Here is a 24,942-nt window from a genome sequence, read left to right as displayed (position 1 = left end):
GGTCGGCCGTGTGCAAGGCAAATGCCCAACCAGCTGTACTATCACTCCAGCCTTAATTGAATAAATGTACCATGTTTTTTTTTCTCTTTTCATCTTTTCTTACGGCTAAGTAGTATTCCATTGTGTTTATGTACCATGTTTCTGTATCCAGTCATCTGTTCTTGGGCACTTGGGTTGTTTCTGGATTTTGGCTTTTGTGAATAGTTGAATTGTTGAATGTTGTGAACAATGTTGGATATTGTTGCAGTGAACACAGGAGTGCAAATGTCTTTTCTGCATCATTATGCTTTGAGGCCCTTGGTGCATATTCCAAGGAGTGGGATTGCTGGGTTACATGAAAGCTCAATTCCTAGTTTTTTTTTTTCCCTGTTCCTCCAGATTCTTTCCAAAAAGCCTGGACTACTCCCATCAGCAGTGAATGAGTATAGAACAGACTCTTCTTAACGTCACCAGAGACATTGGCATGGAAGGACAACGAAGACAGTTTCCCACTGTGTGACCCATTAACTGTTTAGAACTGAGCCCTTAAAGTACCCAAACTCATTCTGCAAATTTGCACCCCGTCACCTAGCCTTGAGGGTACTGCATGCCAGTAGCTGAGATTCCTGGTTAGTACAAGGACCCCAGAACAGGTCACGAGAGTCCAGCTTCCTGTTCCCCTTTCAGTGCTGAGCACACGCCAGAGAAAACCTGTCGAGGCCAATTCTGGAGCATTTGGACTGCGGAGTCAAGGTTCACGGTCCAGCTGTGCAACAGAGAGTAAGTTACTTTCCCTCTCTGAGCCTCAGCCCACTAACCCAGAGCTAGGTCTCTTAGGTCATAGGGGTGTTGAAAGGAAGGGATGGAATAAAGCAGATGAAGGGGAGTTGTGACTACAGCCTTCCATCCTCTCCCTCTCTGTCTCTGTCTACCTCTCCCTCTCTCCCTCCCGTCCTCTGCCTCTCTGCCTCTCTCTCCTTCTTCAGAACTCAGTCCTTCTCTCTCTCCCGGAAGTCAGAGTTCATGGGGTGAAGCAGAACAAAGATGACAAGCAAGGGATCTTAGGGAGCGTGTTCTGCAGTTCCTGGTAGCCGTTCCCGAGGGACATGGGAAACAGTGAATCTGGGGGCGCAGGGGTTCTGGGGAACAGCTCCTGAGAAATGGCAGAATATAGTGGATCGGGTTGCCTGCCCTGGCAAGGGGAGCAACTCAGCCCCCCTGACTTAGCTGTGCACAGGAAGTAAATGAACTGTGGGTTGCCGGGAGTGTTCTTGTTAATGGGGCGACTCTGCAGTCCTGTCAGGTACAGGGGGAGTCTCCTCCCAGAGCACACAAGACACATTCTTCATCAGGGCTTTGCAGAGGCAGGAGAGCTGGGCAGATGGTGAGGTCTGGGGGTGGAGGCAGTGGGTTGAGCCAACTAGCTCCTCCCTGGGGCTCTGGGACCCGTGGTGTGGCCGGGAGTATCTAACAGGGCCAGGTGGCAGCCCAGACTAGCTCATGGTCACTTTGTTTTTTGTTTTTTTTTTTGCTTTTTGGGTCATACCTGGCGATGCACAGGGGTTTCTCCTGGCTCTGCACTCTGGAGTTACTCCTGGTGGTGCTCAGGGGACCCTATGGGATGCTGAGAATGGAACCCGGGTCGGCCAGGTGCAAGGCAAATGCCCTACCCGCTGGGCTATTGCTCCAGCCCCCGCTCATGGTTAATTTTTTTTCTTTTTGGGTCACACTGGGCAATGCACAGGGGTTACTCCTGGCTCTGCCCTCAGGAGCTGCTCCTGGCATGCTCAGGGGACCCTATTGGATGGTGGGAATCGAACCCGGGTTGGCTGCATGCAAGGCAAACGCCCTACCCGCTATGCTATCTCTCCAGCCCCTGTCCATGGTCACTTTTTTTTTTAAGACTCTTGGAACTATGTGGGCAGAATGAGCTGGGGTGTGGACTTAATTAGACTCATTAATGGAGCGAAGTCGCCATCATTTATTTCCCGGGTAAGGCACTTAGCACAGAGCCTGTCTGGAAGCTGCATTCAACAAACAAGGTTTATGAACGTTAGAGCAAAGTGGCAAAGTAAGTTAATTCCACCCAACTGAAACGTTTCCTAATTCCATGCTTCCTTTGAAACTTCCTTAAGTCGGCTCAGGCCCAGAATCCCTTATTCGAAATTTTACTTCTGCTCTCTAGAGTTGGTGCCAAAGCTGGACTGTGGCGGGGATGACCAAAGCTGACCAGGGATGCTAGGGATCTCAGTTAAAATTGTGACGGCCTGCTCTGTATTGTAGAGACACACTTTTTTGCAACCCCCCCACCCCCAAATTCGAGGGTATCCTAATCCCAGTGCATTGCGCCAGATCTTGATGGTTTATATCTGGGGGTATTCTCATGAGTGGGGTGTGCAGCTGGGAAACTTGCTAAGGGCTCTTCCTTGGTCACTGGTCCAGTTACAGATAGAAACTTGGAAGAAAAGGGTTGAGGCCAGTACCCCAGGCTTCTCCAAGGAGGGATTCTTGCTTGCAGTCTCCATCCTTTGGGAAGTAGCCTTCATGAGTTTATATCTCATCATCCTGGTAACTTGAATCAACAGCAGCTTAAGAAGTAAAAACAAAAGGGAATGCCCTGCCACAGTGGGATGGGGGAAATGGGGGATGGGAGGGATATTGGCACCCGTGGTGGTGAAGAATGGGTACTGGTGGAGGGATGGGTATTCAATCATTGTACAACTGAAACCCAAGCACAAAAACTTGTAAGTCTACAACTGTACCTCATTGTGTTTCACTAATAAAAATTTAAAAAATAATAAAAAATTTTTTAATTTAAAAAAAGGCGTAAAAACAACTAGTAACAAATATGGTAACACTCACAGCGCATGTGTGGGGGCAAACTTTGCAGGGCAATCTTCAAGAGGGAAGCAGATTTTTCTGAATCTCTGCTCCACCAGGATTATCAACTGGGTCACCCTTTGATGGAGCAATGGCACATGTGTCTATTCTCCTGCGGAACCATTTGTTATCATATTCTACCTCTGGGTAGAAAAGGGATTAAAAGGTCGGGCAAGTCCAATTCCACTGTTCTTCCTGCGTTAACCTACGCCTCAGAGACCTGGGCCCTACGCAAACAGGATGAGAATGCTATTCGGGTCTCCCAAAGAGGAATTGAAAGCTATGCTTGGAGTATCACGTTTCACTCAAATGAGAGAAAGAATCTGGAGTTCTGACATCCGTCGACGATCAAGAATCAGGGACGCTGTCTCGTTTGCCAAGATGTCGAAAATCAGATGGGCTGGTCACATAATGAGATTTAAAGACGACCGCTGGACTAGAGCTGTTACCGACTGGATTCCACGGGATGTCAAAAGACCGCGTGGCTGCCCACCTACCAGATGGTCAGACTTCTTCATCAAGATCATGAACGATCTGTTTGAGGCTCTTTGTGTTCCTAGAACGAACAGATGCCATTGGAGTACACTAGCACGCGACAGTATGGACAAATGGAGACGTTACTGGTGCCCACTCGAGCAAATCGACGATTAACGGAAAGTCAAGTGATCAAGTGAGTCTACCCTCTGGACCCAGTGCTTGGACACCTGCCTGGCCCTCCCATCCAGAGTCTACATGTCCTTTACAGTTTCCATGCTCCCTACATATATCCCCTTTCACATCCTGTCTTCCACTTTTTTTTTTTTGCGGGGAGAACACACCTGGTGATGCTCAGGTGTTATTTCTGGCTTGGCACGCAGGGATCACTTCTGGCCATGCTCAGGGACCCCATTAGATGCTAGGGATCGAACCTGGGTTGTCCACATGCTAGGCAAGCACCTACACACTGTACTATCTCTTCTTCCCTCTCCTTCCTTCTTCAGGTCTCCCTTTTCCCAGGGCCTGAGGCACCAGCCCTGACAGATTCCCAGTTATTGTTTGCCAGGAGGTTGAATGATGGAAAAACCCCTGCAGAGGGAGAATGAAGACTTGGTCCTCCTAGACTCCGGAAGTGCTCAGGAAGTGTCTCTCAGACCAGAAGGAAACTTAAGTAGACCAGCAGCAGTGGCAAGTCCCTTCAGAGGAAAAGGGATGAAAAGGTCGGGCGAACATGTGCTAGGGGAAAAGGAAGCTCAGATAGAGAAGGGAGCACCAAATAAAGGGTGTGGTGAGCATCCTCCCAGGGTGGGAGAAGCTTGCTGAAAGTAGACTCTAGACCGAACATGATTGCCACTCAATGCCTCTCGTGCAAAACACAGGACCCAAAAGAAGAGAGAGAGAGAACAAGGGGGAATGCCCTGCCACAGAGGCAGAGTGGGATGGGGGGTGGATGGGGGGTGGGAAGGATGCTGGGTCCTGTGGTGGTGGAGAATGGGCACTGGTGGAGGGATAGGTACTTGATCATTGTATAACTGAAACCCAAGCACAAAAATTTGTAAGTCTATAACTGTACCTCATGGTGTTTCACTAATAAAAAAAAAATAAATAAAAGGTCGGGCAAGTCCAATTTCCATTTCTGCAGCCCAGAAGGACTTTTTTGGGGGGTTCACACCCGGCGATGCACAAGGGTTACTCCTGGCTTTGCACTCAGGAATTACTCCTGGCAGTGCTCAGGGACCATATGGGATGTTGGGAATCGAACCTGGATCGGCTGCGTGCAAGGCAAACGCCCTCCCGGCTGTCCTATAGCTCCAGACCCCCAGAAGGACATTTTATCAGGGTGCTCACTCAGCTCCACAGATGGGGAATTTCAGGTGGAGCAGGACACAGCCCGGAGGGTGAGTTCCTCATTGAAATCTCATTCTCCTTCCAAACCAGAAACACTCCCCGACTCCTCCAGTGAGTGGACATCTGGCTGGTGTCTGGGGGTGTCCAAAACGTATGCAGCCTCATGAACAACCATGAGAACCGAAATCCTATTAGAAATATTGTTTGCACAATCATCTGTGTTGCTGCGGATTAAGAGGCGAACAGCTCAGCAACTTTTCAGTAGGAACTTGAATAATAAGGTCCTTTGAAGAGCGCATTCAAATTCTTAAAAGAATGTTTAAAATGCATCACATGGGAACACTTAAGCCACAGACATCTTGCTGTGGGCAGGTTTTTCTGGAAGCACCGTTTTGACCGTAGGACAGCTGTTCTGAGTTCCCGGATTCCACTGTTGTCTCAAGAACTTTGCTCTGAAGCCTAAATTTCAGCCCATACTTCAAGAGTATCTGTCACTGTCCAGCCAGTGGCCAGGATTTCTTCAACCAGTTTCCCCTGGGAATTCCAGGAGTCAGCACAGGAGTCTGTCTATGAAGGAAGTAACCCAGAGGAATTTTTTAATGGGCTCAATCTGTTTTGACCTCTATCAATTGCTTTTTTTTTTTTTTTTGCTTTCTTTTGGGTCATACCCGGCGATGCTCAGGGGTTACTCCTGGCTCGTGCACTCAGTAATTGCTCCTGGCGGTGCTCAGGGGACCATATGGGATGCTGGGAATCGAACCTGTGTCGGCCATGTTGGCTGCGTGCAAGGCAAACGCCTTACCCGCTGTGCTATCACTCCAGCCCCCTATCAATTGCTTTTTTTTTTCCTTAACTCTCCTTTTGACATCTATAAGTTCCATTGACCCTGGATTCTACGCATCACTGTTTTGGAAAACAACTCTTAGGTGCTTTGCTCCCAGTCCTGTAGCCCTCAAATGCAGCCCTCTCTGAGCACATTCCCAGCAGAACAGAGCGAGGCTGAGAGGGTTGAAGTGATCCCTCAGAGGCTGGTAACCGTTGCAGTGGAGATAGGACCCCAAGCATCCAGATTTCAAGTTCATGTTACTCTTCTACCCTGCCATCCATCAGCCCCAAAGGAGGGCAGGGAAGTTCTTCTGAGTTATTCCAAATAGATCATTTGTATGCAGATGTGCAGCTGTCTGTATCTGGCTCCCTAAAACAGATTTCAGTCTTTCATAGGTAGAGGGTGCGTCTCGTCCTGGGGTAGCCACACGTCTCCAGGGTCTAGCTTCTTAAGCAAAGAATCAACAAGAGTCAAAGGTGTTTGAACACATAACGGCCAACAATGAATCCAAAGTCAGCCACATCTTGAATCTAAGGGGTTTCTGGCAATTCTTGCCAGAGCCACATTTATTAGGTCCAAAGAGGAATGAGAGTGAAAATTATTTCTTACACCCTAAATGCAGGTACTGCGGACCCCAGGAAATACACAAAGGTGTCACTGCATGAACCTTGCTAACTCAGCCTTGAAAACTGCTGCTAATACTCTACCCTGAGTACTTGGGGATCATATATATCTCAGGGCGGGAGCATCTCAGAAGTTGTGACTGGATCTCATCCTAACCTGAGACAAGCATTCTCCCCATTTTGCAGCAGGAAAGGATAGAGTGGGGAGGCAATTCCTCCAAGACCACAGTGCCTTTGCACAGTCTGAGCCATGTGAGATATTCAGGATCCTCTCTTCCAATTCCTCCAGGCCCAAGAAGACAAAATATAAATGGGAAATAACTTCTAAAAGGACGCTGAACACCTGGCACTCTCCTGAACTCAGGATAACAAAGGGCATGTCTGATCCTGCTCACTGGACATTAAACATTTTTTCGGCGAGAGTAACATCATTTGAAAGGAATTTCTCCAAGATCATGTTTGGTTTTGCTGTATTAATAAGAGCCACTTCAGTCATCAAGACTGTCAAAACAGCTTCTTGCTTCCTCTCCCAACATGTGAGGGAGAGAGGGGAAAGCGCCCGAGTGATGTTCGGAATTGCAGAATCTCCTTGCCAATTCTGTCTGAAGTCTCGTCCAGGAAAGGAGAAGAAGAAAGAGAGCTCTTCTCCTCAGCACTTTGTGGTGTTTCTCTTGGTTTGCTTTTAAGTTCACCACAAGGATACTTCATAGACAAAAATTATTCCAGTAGAAGAACACAAGGTTCTGTGATTCTCTATCACAAGCTTCCATGAGAAAGTGAGCTAGCGGAGGACATCCCAAGAGGGACACACACACACACATAAACTCACACACTCACACACACACACTCACACACACACTCACACACACACTCACACACATAAACTCACACACTCACACATATACACACTCAAACACTCACATTCACACACGCCCTCACACACAAAATTTATTATAAAAATAGCGATTACTGGGTCCAGAGAGATTATACATAACTCATAGTATGATTGCCTAGCACACGATCAACCAGGGTTTGATCCCCAGCATCCCATATGGCCCCCAAAGTCTGCCAGGAGTAACCCCTGAGCACTACCAGTGGTGGCCTCCCTTGCCCCAACCAAGAGTTATTACAAATATGACGGACTCTTCTCTCTTTTTCCTGCTCTGAATGGTGATAGAAAGAGAAGGAGGACTTGTGGATAATTTAGGTTTTTCATTTCTCTTAATTGCATTATCTTATGATCTGCTAACAAAATAAGAATGGGTCAGGGTGAAATAAACAACAGGGACCCTCAAAGTTTTGAAATTCTACCCGCGGAGAACTGGCTATACTCTCTGTTTCTAAGGGAGATAGCTTAAATTTCAAAGAGGTGCCAACAATTCTGAGAGAAAGTAGAGCCCAGAGACCGGAAATGCAGGACCTGGATATGCCCCGCCCCAAACTGGACAGCACCGGAAGTCAGAGGAGTGGGCGTGGCTTGTGATTCTGCCTTCCAGAAACCAACATCCCATGCCTAGCGCATCACTGGCATTTTGATGCCAGGTGTAGAGCTGAGAGTTCCTCTCTACTCCTCCTCACTTCGCTTCTCTGACACAGGCACTGTTCATCTTCTCTAGGTAACACAGATGCTTACAGAGATGCAAAGACTCTCTCCCTTCAACATACCATTATTTACTGAACATCAGTACCGTTCCTTAGGCAAACCATTTTTTTTCAATTGAATCACAGTTAAAACTAAAGCAGCATACTTACCTTGAACCAAGAATCGGCGAGTCATGAATTTAAGTGCTCCTTCTGTTTTTTTTTTCCCTTTCACACTTTGAATTTATAGATCTTGATCCACCTATTTGATTATTCATATAAAAATATCCGACCCCCTTAGTCATTCCCCCTTGCCACCAACTCGTGCGTGGGTTGCTCTAGGAAGTCACTCCCTACAATAGTATTTTTGACAGAAGAAGTTTTAAAGTAAGAAATTGGTTGGTGAGGAGGGATGCGTTCAACAACTTGCCAAAGAGTGTGGGCTCAAAGAAAGATGACTGCAGATTCAGCCCAGAGCAGGAATAAGGCTCAGAACACCCATGGATTCTGGACAAGAGAATCAACCCTCCACGGTGGCCTCTGTTTGCAGCTTATGCGGAGGGACGTGGGGGTTTCAGTGAAATGACAAAATTCAACTTTTCCAGCATATACGCTATTTACAAAACATACCCTGCCTTCCTACCCTAGAACACTTGCTCGATTTGGGGAGGGGGGCCACCATTTCAACAGGCAAGAACTCAGAATCCTTTGGGTTTGCTCGGTAACAAAGCAAAAAAAAAATAACCCAGTGTTGTTGCATAGTACACAGACCTGCCTGCCCCATGGTCTGTGTAATACGCAGCAGAACCATCTAGAAGTTTCCCAGCCCCTCTCAACTGTGGCCTCCTTCTGACCTGGTTTCCTCCCAGTGCCCCTTTCCCCCCGTCCAATAAGCTGGCTTCCTACCTTCATGTTGTGGACCTCCACTGGCATGATTGTCACACATGGTCCTGAAATATTCTGGGAACCCACCGAGGGCCCTGTGGTCCCAGTTAAGAAATGCTCTTCTAGGGCCGGCGCGATAGGACAGCGGGGAGGGCGTTTGCCTTGCACGTGGCTGACCCAGTTCGATCCCTGGCATCCCATAGGGTCCCCCAGCACCGCCAGGAGTAATTCCTGAGTGCAGAGCCAGGAGGAACCCCCTGAGTATCGTCAGGTGTGACCCAAACAAACAAAAATACACTCTTCTGAAGAACAACTGTCAGTGGTGCTTTGACTTTTCTGCCACAGAAAACGCGTGTGCTGATCACAGCGGACGTGAGCTGGTGGGCATGAGCGTTTCCGGAGCGCGCAACTGCCACGTTCCTAATGCCCCAACCCACCCAGCTGCAGAGGCAGAGCAAGGGCAAAGGTGGTTCCTCATGGAAGGGTGAGATGCTCCAGGCGGCTGGTAGGATGCCCGCGGGAGACGTCAGTTTAGAAATTCAATCATGAATCCCGCCCGCCCCCCCCCAACACACACACTACAAACCAGATTAAGTCCAAGAGCAAAACGTTTCGCTCATTCGCTTGCTTTTCTTTCCCACCAAACACACTCCACTGACACAGGTGTTTCATTGTCCCTGGAGCAAGACAGACTTTGACACAGCGGCCAGTCGTATAGCTCTGGGAGAAGACTTGAGTGTCTCAAGTGGCCCCGGAGGACCCGTCTCTCAGCCCATCTCCCATGCAAACACCTTTCCCATCTGGACAACGGGACTCACCTTTTTCCAGAACAGTTTGCCTAGAGGCAGAGACGTGGGCGCCCCCTTCTCCTTGGTCCCTTCCTTGGCTGGTTCAGTGGATGGAGGATTCTTGGCTGCTCCCCGCGGGGTGTCCTGGGGGGCACAGCTGACCTTATCTGATTTAAGGTCTGTCGTAGTGGTGGGTGACTTTTCAGTACCCTAGAGAGTTCAAGAAAAGGCAATGAGATCATCTCAAGATCTCAAGAGGGAAACTCCTGTCTGTAAAATAAACTGGCTTCAGGCATATTAATTTCTGTCTTCACTCTTCTGTGTGTTTTCCAAATATCTTGTATGGGTTAAAAATTTTGTGAAAAGTCAAGATATTTTCTTTCTTTTTTCTTTTGGTGGGGGGATGTTTGTTTTGATGCCTCACCGACAGTGCTCAGGGCTTACTCCTGGCTCTGTGCTCACAGGTCACTCCTAGTATGGTCCTATTGAAGGACCATACGTGATGCTGGGTGGTTGACTGGGCCAAGTGTGTACAAGGGAAGTACCTTAGCTCCTGTACCATTCTCCTGCATCTATGTTGGTACGTTTGTTTGTGGGATTATTTGCCTGTTTGGATTGGGGGCTACACCTGAAGGCATTTTCCTTTTGGGAAAAATATCGAATCATTATTTATCCTGTTCACGTAAGTAACTCATTAAGGGCAGGGTGATAGCAAGCGGCACTTTGCTGTTAGAATGTTAGTTTGTGGTGAATCATTGGCTCTCAAAAGGTCCTAGTCTTAGATAAATCCAAAAAAATAACTTCCAGAAACCTCCAGCACAGGCATATTGGTTTGTGTTCTAATGCTGAATAATTTGACAAATCCAAATTTGAAATTAAAGAAGGGTTAAGATAAATTTTTTAATTATTATTTTTTGGAGGGTCATACCCAGCGATGCACAGGGGTTATTCCTGACTCTGCACTCAGGAATTACTCCTGGTGGTGCTCAGGGGGACCATATGGGATGCTGGGAATCAAACCCGGATCAGCTGCATGCAAGGCAAGCGCCCTACCCGCTGTGCTATCGCTCCAGCCCCCAAGATAACATTTTTAAAGAGAACAGTTTGAAACGGAAGTTCTGAAAGGTTCCTCCCACGATGCACTTTAGAAATCACCAACCCAGGCAGTGAAGGAAGCTAGACTAGCTGAGCTTAGTGAACGATGCTGATTCGGGAAAGAGTCCGCAAGCCCCTGTTTTCATTCGGACGAAACTCCGAGATATAATTGACTAGCTTGTAAATGACCTAAGACTTCGGGTGTTATCCAGCTTGGTTCCTTTTTCTTTTCTCTTTCCTTCCTTCTCTCTCGCTCCCTCGCTCTTTCCCTCTCTTCTTCTTCCCTTCCATTCCCTCCCCCTCCAACTTTCACCCCTGATAGTGACCTTGTTGAAGTCCCCTTAGAGATCACCGGATCACCCATGGTTTGCTATCTACCACCGAGTGGCATAAAGGAAGAGGCAGGAGTTTGATTTGGTCTCAGTTTATCTCGACTTGAATATTGGCATTCAAAATGCTAGGCCAAGTGTCAACCCACCTCATTTCACCCCACTCAGCATCTTTATTTTTCATAATTTTTGTTCCAAGGATTTGTGACTCTCTTTCAATTCTCAGAGATCATCAAGCAACCGACTCTGTTTTCTGACCAGAAGAAAAAGAAAACGGGTGGTGAAGACAGGAGATGGGAAATTGAGGAAGTTTCACCATATGTTTGATGTGGAATAGTGTTAAAGACCACTTAGGTCACTGCCTGAGCTTCCCAGAACTGGGAAACTACCCCCATTCTAGTCACAAATGGACAACCTCCGCCGCAGGGCTGGACCACAGGCCCTTACCTCATGGTTCTCCACACCACCAATGTCTACAAAAAGTATTTGCAAAGGACGAGTGTAGTCATGCAGAGGGAACAGGTCATTGAGCAGATTCTAAGTTAGACCCAAGAGATAAAGGGTCAAAGTTTAGCTAATCCGTTTGTGATGGTTGAGTGTGGAACACCCTCCAGTCCTATGTCAAAGTGTACAAAGTGGCATAATCATGAGATTTACAACCAGTGTCCGGGCCAAAGAAAGAGGACTGTGGGTAGGGGGCTTACATTGCAAGCGGCAGACCTGGGTTGGACCCCCAGCACCCCACATGGTCCCCCCAATCTCCGATCACTGAGCTAGGAGTGAGACCTGAGGACCACTAGGGGTGGCCACAAAACAAAACCAACAGCAGAAACAACTGTTGCATTTATAAACAGGGACGACAAAGGATGTGCGCTCCTGAGTGCCTAGATTTATGGTGCCCTGGCGGGGCCAGGATTTGGGGGAGTCTATTCAATTCTAGCATAACTCAATTTAAGCGAAGGTTGTGGGGGGTGTGCAACCCCCCATAGTGTGACTCCCTTCTAGAATATGAGGATTACTCATCCATCTATTTCATGCGAATGCAGTGAATTCCATCGATGTACACTGCATGCAAGGGTCACGTGTCCTGGTGGAAAGAGAGGCTCACTAAAACATTTCCACAGATAAATGGAAAACTTAACTGTGACCAGTGAGGGCTGTGGAGGATCAGGGGGAGGATTCAGGGGGAGAAAAATTGAAATCAGAATTTAGTGCTGACAGTCGGAGAAGGGTTTCCCGAGAATGCGCTGTCTGGGATCCAGGCAGGTGGGTCAGTGGAGTCAGGGCACGCCACGGAACGCAGGCACCATGCCAGGGGACAGCTTGGTCCTGTGCACGAATGGCATGCTCTGTGCTAGGGCACAGCACACACTCCATAGGACGTGGCGCCCTCCACAGAGCACAGCCTGCTCTATTCAGGGAATAGCATGTTCTACACAAGCTCGTGGAATGCTGCATGCAGGGGGACTGCATGTTCCACACCTGGAAAAAGCATATTTTTGACAGGGAAGAGCAAGCTATGCACAGAATAATGCATGTGCCACAACATGGAACAGCGTGTTTTGTACAAGGAACAGCATGCTTCACACAAGGAACAGCATGTTTCATACAGGGAACAGCATGCTTCATAGAGGGAACAGCGTTCCCACACGGGGAACAGCATTTTTCATAGAGGGAACAGCATTCCCACACGGGGAACAGCAAGCTTTACACAGGGAACAGCATGCCTCATATGGGGAAGAGCGTGGTCCACACAGGGAACAGTCCACTCCACCCACAAAGAATGGAGCACTCTCCAACCTTTGGCAAGCATCGGAGGAATACAACAGACGTGGAAAGAGTAGAGAGGACCAGGCACTGTCACCTCCCCAACTTTTTTTTCTTTTTTTTTTTTTTGCTTTTCTCCGAGAATTCTCATCTGCTCTGGGATTGAGAACTGGGTGAAGGAGATACAGTGGTGGAGTAACAAATGCTCAAAGACAATGGTAACGGGGGCTGGAGCAATAGCACAGCGGGGAGGGCGTTTGCCTTGCACGTGGCCTACCCGGGTTTGATCCCCAGCATCCCATATGGTCCCCTTAGCACCGCCAAGGGTAATTCCTGAGCGCAGAGCCAGGAGTAACCCCTGTGCATCGCCGGGTGCGACCCAAAAAAAGCAAAAAACCCCAAACAAAACAAAACAAAAAAAATAAAGACAGTGGTAACAATGAACATGAGGAGTGGTCTTCAGCAGAAGACAGGCCACAGCGGAAGCAATGCCAGGGCTGCAGAACTCAGGGCGCTGGGAATAGCTGCTGGCCACTGAGCCTTTGGGGACACTTCTGGACATGGCCAGGACCCCCAGCCAGGCTGTATGCACATTCTTACAGCAAAAGCCCGGAAAATGGGAGAGAGTCGGATGTGGAGGCAACGAATGTAAATCGGCCAAGAATAAAAGGTCCTGAGCCAGCAAAGGAAAGCGACTGCCTCATTATTCTGCTCATTTATCCGACATTTACAACATTTACTCATCCCAGGCTGCTCTTTTTTTGCTAAGAAAATTCTTCTAATTGGAAGGAAAATTGAAATAGAGGGTAATCAATCTAGAGGCTAACTAGAATTTGAAAGGCATGATTTTTTTTTTTAATGCAACACTAGGGGGCTGGAGCAATAGCACAGTGGGTAGGGCGTTTACCTTGCATGCAGCCGACCCGGGTTCGATTCCCAGCACCCCATAGGGTCCCCCAAGCACCGCCAGGAGTGATTCCTGAGTGCAGAGCCAGGAGTAACCCTCTGAGCATCGGCTGGGTGTGACCTCAAAAGAAAAAAAAATGCAAAACTAGAAGATGATGGTTTGTCTTTGGACTTGCTTGGATTCCCCTAGCGCGGGCTGTAAACGGAAGAGGAGGATGGAGCCCCCTAGATTCATACAGCAAAGCCCACCGTGTGATCTGGCTGGCCGGGCTGAAGGCTGCATTGCCCCTTCTGTTTGGAGGACAGAATAACCCAAGGAGGAAAGAAAAAAAGCCACGGGCACAGAGCTGACCCCATACCAGCACCCCCTGGAAGACCCCTTTCATCCCCTTGGATAGAAACACACACTGAACAGAACTCCAGGCAAAAGGCTGAGCTCCAGGAAGGACTAAGTTAGTGTCTGTGTAGCAGCCTCCCAAGAGGGGTGCTCACCCCACAGCACCCCAGGACTCATGGAACCCCCTCCTTCCTCCCAGTACGGATCAGAGGCAGGATTTGGGGGAGTCCGGGGGTTACTGAGCCTGGGCGGGTCAGTGGGAGAAGGAAGCGGTTCTAGAAGTGCTCCCTTTGCAATGCACACAGGTCCTGCTGCAGAGAGAGCCTGCGTGTTGGGGATGTGTGGGAGGGACACTGTCAGGGCGCACCCCTCGGGGTCCACGCACCCCCCCCCCCCCCGCCGCTCCCCTCTGGCACACGCCGCCAGCCCTCTCCTGCCTGTCTTGCAGGCACAACCCCAGCCTCTATGGAAATGAAGGGAGGCTTCATCACACAGCTTGTTTATGCAGAGACAGACTCTGCCGGGACAAGACTCTGTGGAACCTCTATTTGCATGCGCAACCCCGGCCTCTCTCGCAGCCAGCTGGGGGAGCCGTTAATAAGCTCATTCAGCCGCGTGGAGAATGGTTGCTATTTTCCAACAAACGTCCAAGCACGCTGACCCCATTCAGGGCTCCTTTCATTTATTTATTTATTTATTTTTATTATTTGTTTTGCTTTTGGGCTCACGCCCGGCGATGCTCCGGGGTTCCTCCTGGCTCTGCGCTGAGGAATGACTCCTGGCGGTGCTCAGGGGGCCCTATGGGATGCTGGGAATCGAACCTGGGTCGGCCGCGTGCAATAGGACAGCACACTTGCCTTGCATTGCGGCCACCCTGGGTTCAATTCGGGGATCTTTTTTATTTATTTATTTTTATTATTTGTTTTTCTCTGTTGGGTCACGTCCGGCGATGCTCAGGGGTTCCTCCTGGCTCTGCGTTCAGGAATGACTCCTGGCGGTAATTACTCAGGAAATGTGGGGTTATAGGCATAAACGCAGAACCCTGGTCTACCTGGGGAAGGACCCAGATTTCGTGGCTTAGGACTTTAGAGATTTTTGTCATAGCACAGCGGTAGGGCACTTGCCTTGCGCTCAGCCAGCCTGACCGAGCCAGGTTCGATTCCTCTGCCCCTCTCGGAGAGCCTGGCAAGCTACCGAGAGTATTCAATATGCCAAACACAGTAACAAGAAGTCTCACAATGGAGATGCTACTTGGGCCCGCTCGAACAAATCGATGAGCAATTACTCAGGGGGCCCTATGGGATGCTGGGAATTGAACCCAGGTTGGCCGCGTGCAAGGCAAATGCCCTCCCCGCTGTCCTATAGCTCCAGCCCCCTCAGGGATCCCTTTAATGGGCAGATGCAGAGCCCGCATGGTTTGAGACATGGGGAGTGAGCGTTTCCCAGTAGAAGTTGGAGGCCCTCGGTTTGACCAAGGTCACAGAGCTCAAGCTTGCTTGGGCTTCCTTCACTGTTCACTTTGCTGTAGGCTTTTATTTGAGTTCAGTATAAGCGGTATTAATGCTGGGCATGGAGGGTGGAGGGTGATTCCGTTGTTACCTTGAGGTTAGAGGAGCATTTCCCAAATTGCAGAGAGCACGCCAGCGCTAGTGTCAAAGCCAGCTCATCCGATCATGTGTGGAAAAGCCACAACATTGTATCCCAACAGTGAAAACACTTTTCCTTTTTAACTCATATTTAGTCCATCCAAGAACACTGGAGGGGAGATCTCGGTGACATTCCTCTCCAGCTGGCTAGTTGCCATTTCTTATTTGTCATACAAGTTCCCTTACAAGCATCTGTGTGCTTCTTACCCAACGGGGTGACCAGAACACAGCCAAAAGAAAATGGTCACGAGCCAATTTTTGTTTTGAATTGACCCTATCAACAGTCACTTTTTGCTTGGAAAAAAGTGACTCTGGCTTGTCATGTCGGCCGTGTGACATTTCTTAGAAAGTGAACTTTGAATAGCCAATAAGCTGCCTTCAAGATAAAATATCAAGTATGCTATTTGGCAGAACCCAGTGACCTTTGAGAAACGTGGGGTTAGAGGCATAAACGCAGAACCCTGGTCTACCTGGGGAAGGAACCAGATTTCGTGGCTTAGGACTTTAGAGATTTTTGTCATAGCACAGCGGTAGGGCGTTTGCCTTGCGCTCAGCCAGCCTGACCGAGCCAGGTTCGATTCCTCTGCCCCTCTCGGAGAGCCTGGCAAGCTACCGAGAGTATTCAGTATGCCAGACACAGTAACAAGAAGTCTCACAATGGAGATGCTACTGGGCCCGCTCGAACAAATCGATGAACAACGGGAGGACAGTGTTTGTTTGTTTTTTTGGAATCACTGAAATTTGGTTCATAAAGCGAATTCTCTCAATAACCTGCTAACCACCCAGGACGCTTCACTGAAGAGGAGCTGGGTGGAGGGAGGTGGCGACCAGGGTTCCTGCCCCCCTCACCCCCCCACCCCCACCCCACATACACACCTTTTGTCTAAAGAGTTTCCTACAGGCCTGTCCCAGCCTGGGGCTCTGCAGCTGTTTTTTCTTGGAGCCTTTGGCCTGGATCTGGGCCGTCTTCTGCCCCACGTGTCCATCACAAACAATCTCGGCTTTGGATGCCTTTTAGCCAACAGCAGTCACAGCTTAGAACTCGGGTTTTTAAACAAAACCTGTGTTTCCCGTTTTTTTTTCTTCTTCTTTTTTTTTTAATGTGCATTCAAACACATCAGCAATTAACTGCTGGGGTCTCCTCCTCCCCCCATCCCCCCCAGTACCCCCCATCACTTCCCCAGATATCCACATCTGGTCCTTCTCAAAACTCTCAAAAATGTATTAAAGACCACGCGGAGTAAGTGCATTTCAACTACACACTGATTTTTCAAGCATTTAAATCCGACCGTTGGTTTAAGTGACCCAGACGAAGGCAGTTCCATTTGTTCCAGACATTTCAGCTCTGCCAAGGGGACATCAAGTATCCAGAGAAGGGCATTTTAATTTATTACTCACTTATTTTTAGCCACAACTGGCAGTGCTCAGAGCTGACTTCTGACTCTGCACTTAGGAATCACGCCACGTGGGCTCAGGGGACCATATGGGATGCTGGGGGTTGAACTCAGTTTGGCCTTGTGAAAAGCCAGTGCCCAACCCACTGTACCATCTCTCCAGCCCCTAGAGGGGACATCTTTTTTTTATTTTTCCTTTTTGAGTCACACCCAGAGATGCTCAGGAGTTACTCATGGCTCTGCACTCAGGAATTACTCCTGGCGGTGCTCGGGGGACTATATGGGATGCTGGGGATTGAACCCGGGTCAGCCGTGTGCAAGGCAAATGCCCTACCCGCTGTACTATCTCTCCAGTCCCCCTGAGAGAGGGCATTTTTAAAGAGCAAAAGAGGAGAGCACTAATCCCCAAATCTAAATGTTGTTGTCATTTGGGAAAGTAAAAGTAATCAAACCAAAAGACCAAGACTTAAAAAAAAATATCTTGGAGTCAAGGGCTTGAGTGATGCCCAGTGGCTCTTATTTTCACACTCACCCCTTGTGACCTGGAGACTTTGGACATACCAGTGGCTTGCAAACACCTTTCCTGACTTCCCTAGGTGCAGGTATCTCAGGCCAAAACGCCTCTAGTGTGAGCCCTGGCATGGAGACCACACCAGGGATGCAGAGCACTTCTGAGAGAGCACTTAGCACTGCTGACTCAAGGCCTCACTGGTGGGGAAAGGGGTGAGTCTGTGGAGCTTAGAAACACCCAGTGCTGAACAGGAAATTCCACCGAAAGCACAGACTCTTAAAACCGGAACCAACAAGACAAGGGATGAGACTGAGAATTCTTTTTTTTTTCTTTTTGGGGGGTCACACCCAGCGATACACAGGGGTTCCTCCTGGCTCTGCACTCAGGAATGACTCCTGGCGGTTCTCAGGGGACCATATGGGATGCTGGGAATCAAACCCGGGTCAGCCATGTGCATGGCAAACCCTACTCGCTGTGCTAGCGCTCCAGCCCTGAGGCTGAGGATTCTAGAAGGACTGTGATCATTGTCACAGGTGAGCAATGACTACATAGAACCACTGGCATGACCCCACAGCTCCCTGAGCAAAAATAAGTGAGACTTTCTCCGTGATATGCGGCCACCCTCAGTTAGGACCATTTGGGTCGGGAAGAATCTTGATGTCTGAGAGCTGGAGAGCGAAATCATTGGGTCATTTGGAAAAGCCACACGACCTCCCCACACCCCGTCCCCTGCTTCCAGCCCCTGCAGCCCGTGTGACTTCAAACAACGCAAGACAACACAGAACCAAAACAGTAACACTCGGACTCAACCATTCATCGAACTTGACTCTCGGTGCCTTGTAGCCTGGGAATCATTTTATAGGAAAAGGCACGTAATGCCTTCGGATAGACATTAGGTTTTCAATGGAAGGAGACTGGAGAAGAACCAATAACTATAACAGTCGTCATGTTCAGTTTCTCTCACAGAGCTTATGGAAATAGAATCATCTCCTACAAGTGAACAATATCCTGTAGCTCACCGAGCACTGTCAGACGTCCATTCCATGCTGAGCTGAGCAGACGGTCTTTCTCATACCAATTTTGCAGACAGGGAGATTTGAGTTCATACAGGTGAGGATTTTACAGTTAGGGAATGGCTGGACTTCAGCCCGAAGGCAGGGTTCCTTTTATCACTTAAGTCTTCCCAACATGGGCGGCAGATGCATCGGCTTGGCCAAGCCCTCTACTTGGTTGCAGTGTCTCTAAGCACTTCCCCTTATCAAAAGGAAGGCGCCAGGCTTATTTGTCACCAAGCTCAACTTTCCCTGTGACGCCCGTAAAATGTAAACCATGTGTTTCACTAGAGATAATCAGTTCTGTCAAGTGTAAAGGGAAAACATCTCTAGAAAGCGGGGGTTCCAAACCAGGTTTATTTTGAGACGCTTTGGCTGCGTTTCGAGGATGACAGAGAAAAATGCAGCATCTTGACTGTCCTCACTCTGACACGCGCCTGCATTTGGCAAGCGTTCAATGGTGACTACTTTACCTCGCCAAACAATTGCCTTTGTGATAGAAATGGATTTTTCCCCCCCAAGTGACACCAATGATCCAAAGAAGGTATTTTTGCAAAACCCAAAATATAGCAACCTACTTCCCCATCCAATGCAGTCTCACCTCTTTGTCATTCTTAGTGATTCAAGTGCATAGACTATTCTTGGGTCTCTCTACACTAAAAGAGGAAGATGATACAGAATGATTCTGAGCTCGGTCTTTTTCTCTATGAGAAATCAGTTCTGGCGATACAACTTAGCCAGAACTGGCACACACATCAAGCTCCCAACTAAAAGGTTCCTGAAAACACTGTGAACATAAATGAAATATTTTAAAAGCAATCTAATAGCACCATCCAATTTCTAAATATATATATATATAAAAGTGCTAGGTATTCATACAAATACACAGTTCAAGAAATAAGGATGCAGACGCAATCAAAATCTAAGTACACATATAAAGCCAAATGCAAATGTATGTTCAGTTACCTACCGGGTCTTCTGGGTCTTTTTTTGTTTCCGCTTTATTAGGTGAAACCTTCAAAGTGTGAGAAAACCAAACGTTAGACACTGAGGCACTTTAGGGTAATTTCATTTCACAGTTACATCTGTTCAGTCTCCTAGCTCAGACCTTAACGAGAAGCTCTTTCTTCTCATTTCAGTTGGATGGAAACACAGATTTCCAGTAATGCCTGAGTTAAAATTGATAGTTTATAAGGCAAGTACATTTGACCCTGCACAGTCAACCAGAGCCTGACCATATTTATTTTGGGAGCTTGGAGGCCACGTTTGGTGATGCTCAGGGCTCGTTCTTGCCCTTGGGGTCAGGTATCACTATGGGACTGAGGACTCCAGGAACCATATAAAGTGCCAGGATCGAATGGGGTAGGTGGAATGCAGGTCACGTTGTCAACCCCCTGGATTATCGCTCCAGCCCAAGCCTGACCATATTTGACAGAGCTTCTCAGAAGTCACAGACGTTCCATCAACCCGGGCACAGATGCCAACCAATGCAGTCTCTGTGAGTGTTCGTCGACTTGGTTGGTTCTCTTTATTTTATATTTTGAAATTGGTCTTTAGACAAAACTCAAACAACCGAAGGGCGTCTAGTTAACCACCCATACACGGAACGGGACTTTCTCTGAAGGGTCTGGCCCTGGGGTTTGCCTTAAAGAATCAGAAAGTGAACATCACCGTAACATTTGTCAAACATTTGAGCATCACACTTTTCTTTACCTTTGGGGCTTAGCACATGAAAAATTGTCATAAATTATGTCCCACTGAAAATGATGTTGTTGAAGTGATAAATCCCCAAAATCTCAGATGATGACTCTACATGGGGATAGAATCTTTAAAAAGATTATTATGTTAAACTGAGCCCATGAGAGTTTGGCCTAATCCAATAGGATAAGGAGAAATTTGGACATAAAAAGATATATTAGGATGGCAAGAACGCTGTCGTCTGCCAACTAGGAAGAAGAGGATCTAAAGAAACCAGACTTGATGATGATCAGACTTCTAGGAGACTCAAGGACTAGGAGAAAATAAGTTGTTGTTTAAGTCATCCTGGCACAGCATTTTGTTACGGACGTCTGAGAAAACTAACATAAGGTTTAATAAACATTTGTTGATTGAAAAAAAAAATAGAAGAAAGTGAACATCACAGGACCAGGGTCCAGTTAACAGAGCAGAGTGAAACCTGAGAAGATAGAAAAGGATTTCAGGAGTTTGATCTGCCACAGAGTGACAAAAATGCTCTGATAGGGCGACACAGTTAATTGTTTTAAGTAATAATTCCATTGATGGAGCTTATCGATGCTAATCCTGATGTTCTCAAATTTACCTAGGAAAGCAGGTACCTCCTGAATCTGTCTTCCTTTCCTCATGTCTTTCCTTACCCTGCCCCGAAGCCTGATTTTCTTTTTTTAATTGTTTAAAAAACTGAATCACTGTGATTCAATTTGCAGAGCTGTTCATGATGAGGTTTTAATCCTACAGTGTTCCAACACCCGTTCCTCCAAGGAGGGACTTTGCAGTTATATTTATGATCAATGTCCGCAGGGCATTCGGTTGCCATGATCCCATTACCACCCAGCCTGTGTCACCGATCTGATGACCCATTGTCTTTGTCAAGGGTCTCAACTCTCAGGGCTCCGTCAGGAAAAGCCTGGGGTAACCCAGCTGCCGTGGAGTGAAACCTGTGCTCTACGATGGCATCGAGATAGCATCCTCCTTAGCACCCACACCACAGGAGCAATGGTACTGCAACAAAAAATGAGAAAGGAAAGGACTTACCAGGGTTTTAAAGAAGCTCATGATGGAAGGGTTATTCTCTGTCCCTGCTATCTGGGGCTGGTCCTCAGCTGCGTCCCGGGGGAGAGAGCGACTCACAGGACTGACTTCCGGTTCTTTCTCCTCACTGGCATCTATGTCCTAGGAGCAAGGCAGAGTTTTCACAGTTGCGGTTTGTTGAGTGTGGACTGTCAAAGTCATGCTTTTCCTTCGCACCGAGCCCCTAATTCCAGCCATAGTTGCTCTTCCCACGGGCGTGGAGAACAATCAGGAGCTTATGGGACTCAGGCCTCCTTCCCCTCCCCCCGTTGGAAGCACATGCAGCCTGCCCAAGGGAGGGACATTGTTCGGAGCCAGAGGGGAACCAACTCAGCAGTGCACGCTGCATTCCAAACAAAAACCCTTTTCTCCCAATTCTGCAGAGACCGAGTCTGAGGTAGTGTTTTCTATCTTTGGGGGATCCTGATCAATAGCCCCAGAGCACAGCTATTGATGGACCCCCTTTTGCCTCACCCCCACCTCCAAGGACCGAGAGCAGTGAAACATCACGATCACCATCCTCCCGTTGTTCATCGATTTGCTCGAGCGGGCCCAGTAACGTCTCCATCGTGAGACTTGTTGTTACTGTGTTTGGCATATCGAACACGTCACGGGGAGCTTGCCAGGCTTTGTCGCGCAGGTGAGATACTCTCGGTAGCTTGCTGTGCTCTCCGAGAGGGGCAGAGGAATCGAACCCAGCTTGGCCGGGCTGGCTGCGCGCAAGGCAAACGCCCTATGGCTGTGCTATCGCTCACTAAAACCAAACAAAAACCAGATCTGGGGGCCAGAGCGATAGTACAGTAGGTAGAGGGTTTGCCAAACTTGCACACAGCCAACCCAGGTTCAATCCCTGGCATCCCATCTGGTCCCCCAAGCACCACCAGGAGTAATTCCTGAGTGAAGAGCCGGAAGTAACCCCTGAGCATCGCTGGGTGTGACTCAAAAAGCAAATAAATAAATAAATAAATAAATAAAAAGAAGTCTGACATTGGATGGTTTTAAGTACTCATTCCATTGATGGAGCTTATTGACGCTAATAGGAACCGATGCTCTCGAATTTACCCAGCAAAGGGGGTACCTCCTGAATCCGTCTTCCTTTCCCCATGTCTTCCGTTCCCTGTCCATTACCTGAGGCAAATCCTGATCATCTTTGTACTCCTGACTGCAAGGCATTGTCCCTTGCAGTACTTGGACCCTGGATCTTTCTATCTGTTCTTTACTCAGCAGAACCTATTTTTTATCCCAATTCAGTGATTTCCAGCAGCCCACTGGGTCTAGAGCTTCCAGTGCTGTCTCGTCTAGCCTACCTGACCATCTCCAATTCCCTGTGCCCACCTTCCTTCCCACTTCATTCTTTCTGGCCACCTTTCTCGGAGTCACCGAAATTCCATATACCACAATCTGTTTCTCACCACAAGGCTTTGTGGGAAACCAGTCTTCCCCTCTGTCTAGCTGTGTGTAATTCCCGCCAGCTCCTTAAATTGCCTGTGCTTCCTCCCTTTGTCTTCATCACTTTCCCTTTGTCACAGCACGTTGCGTTTCCCATTTTAGCGAGGGCCACCCATTTCTGGATGTTCTCAGAATCAGTCGGATCATCAGTTCTGCAGAGCAAGAGATTTGCTGTTAATTCTCTAATATTGTTGCGCTGAACTCAGTGCCTGGGGTACCAACAGAGTATTCAAGAGGTGAGTGATTGCAGATACAGGTTCTACAAGAAGGAAGGTGTTTTCTCCATCCTGCTGCTGTAGCTCTGTAGCACAGTCCTCCCGTTGTCCATCGATTTGCTCGAGCGGGCACCAGTAACGTCTCCATTGTGAGATTTGTTGTTACTGTCTTTGGCATATTGAATACGCCACGGGGAGCTTGCCAAACTCTGCCGTGTGGGCAGGATACTCTCGGTAGCTTGCCCGGCTCTTCGAGAGGGACAGAGGAATCAAAGCCAGGTTGGCCACGTGCAAGGAAAATGCCCTACCCACTGTGCTATCGCTCCAGCCCATCCTGCTGCTAATTTTACTTAATAAAAAGTATAGATGCCCTCCCCCTGCTCACCTGCTCACCACCGCACAGAAAAATATGCCTTGTTCTCTATGTTCCATGAAGTATATTCCACTGTATGTTGACCCGACTCCTTATTTGATACTTTTAGATGGATATGCTTTTTTTTTTAATAGTTTCACATCGGGCTGGAGCGATAGCACAGTGGGTAGGGCTTTGCCTTGCACGTGGTTGACCCAGGTTCGATTCCCAGCATCCCATCTGGTTGCCTGAGCACTGCCAGGAGTAACTCCTGAGTGCAGAGCCAGGAGAAACCCTTGTGCATCTCCAGGTGTGACCCAAAAAGAAAAAAAAAAGTTTCACATCAAGGGTGTTGAATGGATACGTACATTTACTTTGGATTACTCACACGTGCTTATATTTCCCTTGGATACATTTTTGGATGCGAAAATTCTGAATCAGGGGGTATGTGCATTTTGCAACTCAAAAAGTATACTTGCAAAAAAAAAGTCAAAGGGAGATTTCCCTCAGGAAAGTCCTGTGGATCTGTGGTTGGATCTGAAAAAATGGCGGGTTTGCTGGGGAGAATGGCAGGTGTTGAGGAAGCCATGTTCAGGACAGGCCGGCTGTCCCCTGCCTGGGACCGTGGATTGGCCAGAGGGCCTTGGATTGGAGAGAGAGAAGGAGCAAACCCACATCTCACCTCCTGTCCCGAGCATCCCTCTCTTCCTGCCTCTCATGGAATTCTTGCCTTCATCCTAGACTAGGTATTTCCTTCTCTGCATCATCTGCATCCTGCTAGCCAGAGACCACCATGACCCTGTTGTTTTCTTTACAGGATCTCTAATGGGACCTAGGCCTGAGCCTGGAGACCCCCTATGGAATCTTTGCGTTTTTGTCTGTTTTGATTATTGCTCCAATCATTGCATGAGATTTGGTAGCACGGCAGTGAGACTCCTGGGCTTGATTCTTCAATTTAGTTCAAATGCATGAGCACTTATTCAGGAATACCAGTCAGAGCTTGCTCTCTTAAAAAAAGCTCATGTTCTTTTTCCCTCTGGAAAGAAAGATGGCAGCCGCTTCAGAGCCTTATGGAAAGCCAGATATGAGCCGGTTGTGATGGGGCAACTGAAACCTCATGGGAAGGGGGGCATTCCCGGCTCGTCCTTCATGCCCTACCAAGGTCATGAGTTGTCCCCCACGAGCGGCTCTCCGGCATGGCCATGGCTCCAGAACACAGAAACCAATCTCATAGTTATCTGACTCTCAACAGAAATACTTTCAGGCTTAATAAGTAAAATACCAGAAATCCAAAATTGCGTGGCCACAATAGCGATCATCATTTGATGCTTGTAACCAGCTGTAGAAAACAAATTATTTCACAATGCCTTTTCAGCATGTCTGATTTAGGGGTGTAAACTCTAGATATAATGGTGCATCTTTTGTCAAAACAATGAATCTAATCAAAGTAGATAGAGTGCTGACTAGAATTCATCTGCCTCACAGGCATTGGGAGGGTTGGGGGGGCATGTATTGGGGTTCTTGGTGGTGAAAAATGAGTATTGGTCAAGGGAAATGTGTTTAATAATTGCACGACCGAGACTTAAACCGGAAAGCTTTGTAACTTTTCCCACAGTGAATCAATAAATAATTTTTTTTTAAAAAGCTCATATTATTCTGAACATGGTCACTGGCCTTTCTATATCACTCTTTGTT

At 48.0% G+C, this 24,942-nt stretch overlaps 1 protein-coding gene across 1 annotated transcript in view; it reads right to left on the bottom strand.

Moving 5' to 3' along the window:
- BCAS1 (brain enriched myelin associated protein 1) overlaps window positions 1-24,942 on the bottom strand; it is a 138,026-nt gene that overhangs the window by 37,959 nt on the left and 75,125 nt on the right. The window contains exons 4-7 of the mRNA XM_056107467.1: window positions 21,196-21,333; window positions 19,394-19,438; window positions 16,343-16,477; window positions 9,417-9,596 (exon numbers count right to left, since the gene is read on the bottom strand). Of these exons, the coding sequence (XP_055963442.1) occupies window positions 9,417-9,596; window positions 16,343-16,477; window positions 19,394-19,438; window positions 21,196-21,333 (498 nt within the window). The remainder of the gene's footprint in view (window positions 1-9,416; window positions 9,597-16,342; window positions 16,478-19,393; window positions 19,439-21,195; window positions 21,334-24,942) is intronic.

Source organism: Sorex fumeus, unplaced genomic scaffold (genome assembly GCF_029834395.1).
Source record: "Sorex fumeus unplaced genomic scaffold, SorFum_2.1 ptg000166l, whole genome shotgun sequence".
Taxonomy (NCBI): domain Eukaryota; kingdom Metazoa; phylum Chordata; class Mammalia; order Eulipotyphla; family Soricidae; genus Sorex; species Sorex fumeus.
This window is presented reverse-complemented; position numbering and strand designations above follow the sequence as displayed.